This window comes from Terrapene carolina, unplaced genomic scaffold (assembly GCF_002925995.2).
Source record: "Terrapene carolina triunguis isolate 2854851 unplaced genomic scaffold, T_m_triunguis-2.0 Scaffold49, whole genome shotgun sequence".
NCBI classification, from domain to species: domain Eukaryota; kingdom Metazoa; phylum Chordata; order Testudines; family Emydidae; genus Terrapene; species Terrapene triunguis.
The window spans coordinates 2262926-2268518 of NW_020664400.1; the positions used below are offsets into that span (position 1 = coordinate 2262926).

General features: G+C 60.3%; 1 protein-coding gene across 2 annotated transcripts in view; it reads right to left on the bottom strand.

Moving 5' to 3' along the window:
* The window catches only part of LOC112119362 (zinc finger MIZ domain-containing protein 2-like), a 45126-nt gene that overhangs the window by 11465 nt on the left and 28068 nt on the right, over window positions 1-5593 (bottom strand). Inside the window, exons 6-10 of one of the 2 annotated variants that reach the window (XM_026656575.1) lie at window positions 3002-3265; window positions 2272-2451; window positions 1720-1785; window positions 824-995; window positions 84-225 (exon numbers count right to left, since the gene is read on the bottom strand). In XM_026656575.1, coding sequence (XP_026512360.1) covers window positions 84-225; window positions 824-995; window positions 1720-1785; window positions 2272-2451; window positions 3002-3265 — 824 coding nt within the window. The remainder of the gene's footprint in view (window positions 1-83; window positions 226-823; window positions 996-1719; window positions 1786-2271; window positions 2452-3001; window positions 3266-5593) is intronic. The other variant, XM_026656580.1, reaches the window with a different exon arrangement.

Here is a 5593-nt window from a genome sequence, read left to right on the forward strand (position 1 = left end):
ATGACCCCAGTGGGATGGGGGGGGGCCCCTGCCGGCGCTAGGGGTGAGGGGGGCTGCGAGCGGAGCCAGGGGGGAGGCCTCACCTCAGCATCAGCGTCTTGTAGACAGAGTCACGGAGCTGGAAGACGTGGTTGCTGACGGCCAGGTTGTGCTGGAGGCGGAAGGGCTCCAGGACCACCCCGTCCCGCACAGGGAAGGTCAGGCGCAGCTCCTCGCACGGGTTGCCTGCGGTGGGGGGAGGAGGGCTCAGGCTGGGGGTGGGCCAGCGGTGCAGGGCCATGGGCACCGGCAGGCACCGCACCCGCAGCACCACAGGCACCAGCTGCAGGGGGCGCCAGGCCATGGGGCCGGCCTGGAGCCCCCTGCCCCTTCCTCCCCTCCCAAACATGATCAGGGGGCAGCGTCCTGTCCTCCCCTCTTTGGGTGGAGCCCCAGATGCCCCTCCCCCTCTGCTAGCTCCTCCCCCGACCTGATTCCACGTCCCCAACTGCCATGGAACCCCCAGTCCCCCAACGTTCCATCTGCCCCTTTAGGGGCCGTGCCCCCCAAATTCCATCCCGGCTCAGAGAGACAGACCCCTGTGCTGTTCCCCCTTGCCCTGTGGGCCGGGAGCCGCCATGCCCACGTCTAGCGAGGCCGCGGAGCAGCCAGGGTCTCAGCCCAGGAGCTGCTGCGTTTCCCTCTGCTCTGGATTCATCCCCCCCCCTCCACGCTCTCTGCAGCACCCATGGGTGATGGGCCCGGGTGGCCCAGCTGGTGGGGAAGGTGCTCCTCTGCTTCCGGCGCCCAGGCTGGATCCCAAAGTCCTGCAGATGGGACTCACCCGAAGGCGACGGGTGCAGGGAGCTGATGCTGGGCTTGATGTCTGTCAGGAAGGGAGACTTGACGTCCTGCCCTGGGGACATGTATGGCGGGATGGTGCTTCCGGGCGTCATGGGCGGTGTGGGGTTCCCGGGCAGCGGGGAGCTGGGGTAGCCAGGCATAGACCGGCCAGGCTGCAGGGAGACAAACACACCGTGGCCGTCAGAGCAAGCCCCACACGGCCTTTGGGGGAACCCGACCTTTAGCACAGGGGGCGCATCCCCTTAGGGACTAGGAGGGGAACAGGAGATATGGGGAAAGCGGGAGGGAGGTATAGGTAGGGGGCCTGCTCCTCTGGGCAGAGATGCCAAGGAAAGAGGGAGGCTGGGAGACCCCTGGAGAGCAGGGAGAGCTACCGGTGCCTCTAGAATTTACTTGGCATGCCCATGAGCAACCTGCCAGATGAGCCAGGGGACTCGGGGTTGGAACAAGCACGCCCCTGGGGCAGCACTGGGTGGTAGCACCTGGGGGGCAGAGTGGGCGGAGTTCCGGGGGACAGGACTGGCGGGATGCTGCAGAGCAGGTGCAATACTGGCGGGCAGAGCAGGTGTAGTAGAGTGGACACAGTACTGGGAATGCAATGCTGGGGGACAGAGGGGATGCAGGACTGGCAGGTAGCACCATAGGGGCAGAGAGGACACCATACTAGGGTGGTAGAACCCGGGGGGCCCAGCGAGCATAGTACTGGGAAGCAGTACTGGGGTTGAGGTGCAGAGCAGGTGCAGTAATGGGGCAGTACCAGGGGAGGCAGAGCGGACACAGGAACAGGGGGCAGTACTGGGTGCAGAGCAGGCCTGGCTGCCCCTTAGGTCCCAGAGCAGGGAGGTGCCAGGGCTGGCCCTCGGTGTGGTGACTCACCCCGTTCATGGAGGCCTGGCTGTAGCTGGTGAAGCTGGCATTCTGCCCATTGAACTGGTCAGTTGGCTGGGAAGAAGATGACCCCAAGGCACAACTTTAGAGGAGCATCCCAGTCCTCAGATTTCAGCCCACCCCAGACCCGCTAGACTGGCCTCCTCACCCCATCCTGGGGGGGGCCTCATCTCAGGGTGTAGGCAGCAAGATGGGTCAGGGGTACAGGCAGGAGCCATGGGGTGCGGGAGAGGATGGTCTTGGGGCTAAAGCTTGAGCCTGGGAACCAGGACTCCTGGGTTCTTTTCCCAATTCTGCCTTGCTGACTGACCCCAGAAAAGCTCATTGGGCCCTCTCTACAATGGGGTTCAGCTGTGGGAGACAGAGGGTTAACTCCCCAGAAGCTCCTGGAGCAGGGGGCACTGGAGCAATTGGGGGTGAGGGGCAACTTTAAGACAATGTGCTCCTCCCAGTAGAGGCTGCCGTATCCTACCCCGTACAATGCCCCCCAACACCCTCCCCCCATATAGTCTCTGCAGCGTTACTCTGACAGTTAGGTACCTTGTAGTATGGTCCGGTGGAGCCAGAGGCGGAGAGGTACTGGCCCATTCCTTGCTGCATGGGCATCCTGTGGCCAGGATATGAAGGGGATGGGGCAGATGGCTGGGGTGCGCTGGGGGCATACTGGGCAGCTTGGGTTGGGTACTGGGCCCCCTGAATGTACTGCTGCCCAGGGTAACCCTGAGAGGGAGAGAGAAGATGGCATCACAGCCCTGAAAGCACGAAGAGCGGAACCCCCCATGCAGCCACCTCTGGGAGGCCAGCACAGAGGTGATGCATCGCTCACTGCCCAGCAGTGCTGAGCAAGACTCCAGAAGAGCCATGCCCAGTAATCATCTGAGTCACCCCAGTCAGGCTTGAAGCTGAGAGCTAGGAGCCTCGCTGAAAATGCTGCCGCCCCCAGCACCACTGAGTGCCTCCACCCTGGGGGCTGGAGTTTGTGGGGCCTGCAGTAGTTCCCTCCCCTCTAGCCCCGGGGAACTCTTGGCTTATCACTTTTGGCAAGCTCAGGGTTACAGCTGGGCATCAGGTCTCTCCTGAGGGGACAGAAGAGGTTCCAGAGCTGCAGGGCTCCCAGCCTCCCCAGGCAGGAGCCAGGCCCAGGACCCCCTCCTTGGGCAGCGGCAGGCTGGGTCCCAGCATGAGGGGTCACTCTGGGCTGTTTAATTGCAATGGGACACAAATCCCCTGCCCACTGGTCATGTAGGCCTCATCCCTGCTTCGTACTCACGTCACTGGAATACGCCCTCTTGACCCCCTGCCGGGGGATCTGCTGGCTCTGTGGGGGCCCGGGGTACCCATGCTGGGGCAGCCTCTGTCCTCCATACAAGGGGGTCATGCCAGGGGCCCTGGCGGGGTTCATGCTCATGGGAGACATTGCTGAAGGGCCCATCACGCCCCCCATGCTGGCAGGGTTCATCCCAGCTGGCACAGTGGGTCCACGGGGGCCCGAGTGAGGCAGGAACTGGCTGTTAAATGGCTGCCCGGCCCCCATCTGGAGAAATAAGTAGAGAGATCAGAACCACTCGGAAAGGAAACAAAGCACATGGGGCACTGCAACAATTCCTGGTTCACACCCTAGCACTCAGCACTGCCAAGGTGTCCAGCACCAAACCCTATCACTGACCCCCCGACACCCATCACTGACCCCCGCACATCCAGCACCCATCACTGAAACACCTCCCTGCACCCATCACTGCCCCCCCCCCAATCCAGCCACATCACTGACCCCGCCACACCCAACCCCATCACGGACCCCCCCACACATACACCCGTCACTGACCCCCTCCACACCCAGCACTGAACCCCCTCACACCACCAACCCCATCACTGACTCCCCACATACACCCATCACTGAACACCCCTACATCCAACCCCATCACTGACCCCCCACATACACCCAGCACTGAACCTCCCCACACCCCAACCCCATCACTGACCCCCCACATGCACCCAGCACTGAACCCCCCCCCACACCCCAACCCCATCACTGACCCCCACATACACCCAGCACTGAACCCCCCCACACCCCAACCCCATCACTGACCCCCCACATACACCCATCACTGAACCCCCCCCACATCCAACCCCATCACTGACCCCCACACACACCGCCAACCCCATGACTGATCCCCACATCCACCCAGCACCCATCATTGAACCCCTCCACACGCATCCCATCACGGAACCCCCCATACACTCCCAGCACCGATCACTGACCCCACCCACATATAACCCCATCACTGAGCCCCCACAGTACGGGGAGATTTTGGCAAACCCAGTAAAGTGCCCAGATCACTAGTGCTTATTGCTAAAAGCAGCCAAGTCAGCAGGCCGTAAAATGGCCATGCAGCAGCCATAACATAACCAAGGCAGGAGGGGAGGGGGTTTTGGGTGCCACAGAAAGGGCAGCTTGACCCCGCATCCTTCCTGATAAGAATTGTGTTGAAATTGCTGATATATGCATTTTAGAAAAATAGGAAACTTGTCTATATGTGCCCTCAGGAATGTGTCTGTCAGGGCCTCAAGGCGTGCAAACTCTGGAAAAAACCACAACTGGTTAATGGATGATCAGAAGGAAACCTTTTGCTTGACCTTTGAAACTGCTTGCTTAATAAGTTTTCTTTAACTGACATGTCATTGTATTATTAATGTATAAATAAGGGGAAAAAGTTTGAGGTAGTTGGACTCCTCAGGAGGGGCTCTTCAGGGACTCTCCCTCTGGACACATCTTGCGGTCCCCACCGGCAGACGGAAGATTTGGCCAACGGAAGGCTGCTGCTGTGCCATTCGAGAGCCACACTCAGCTCCGGTAATTATTGAGGGTTGGGGGTGTTTTACTAACCTGTTGCAGACGTGTGTAAGTGCTTGAGACTAAGTAAAGTTTAGCTTTAAGTGAAAGCACTCGTGTTGTCCTGTTTGTGCCAGCCATCTATCGGTCGGACGGCCGTGTCTCCCCTGATTTATTTCCTGACACCACCTCGCACAGGGTAAAAGTTACCAAGAGCTTTGGGTTGAAAGAACCTCGGGTAACACACGCACCCATCACTGAACCCCCGCATCCAATCCCATCACTTACCCCCCACATACACCCATCACTGACCCCCTCCATACCCACCACCCATCACTGAACCCCACCAAACCCAAACCCATCACTGACCCCCACCATGCACCCATCACTGAACCCCCCACATCCATCACTGAACCCCCGACACCCAACCCCATCACTGACCCCCCACATACACTCGTCACTGACCCCCCCCACGCACCCATCACTGACCCCTGCATGCACCCATCACTGAACCCCCACAACAAACCACATCCCTGACCCCCCACATACACCCATCACTGACTCCCTCTACACTCAGCACCCATCATTGAACCCCCACATACCCAACCCATCACTGACCCCACCACGCACACATCACTGACCCTGCCACCCCAACCCCATCACGGAATCCCCACATACACTCAGCACCTATCATTGAACCCCCCCACAACCAACCCCATCACTGACACCCCCACACACTGCCAATGCCATCACTGACCTCCACACGCACTCTTCTCTGATCCCTCCACACCGACCCCATCACCGACCCCCCCCCTGCACCCATCACTGAACCGCCCCAGAACCAACCCCATCACTGACACCCACACACTGCCAATGCCATCACTGAACCCCCCACGCACCCTTCTCTGATCCCCCCACACCAACCCCCCCACGCACCCATCACTGATCCCCCACATCCAACCCCATCACTGACCCCTCCACGCAACCCCACACACATCTCCAACCCTATCACTGACCCTCCACATACACCCA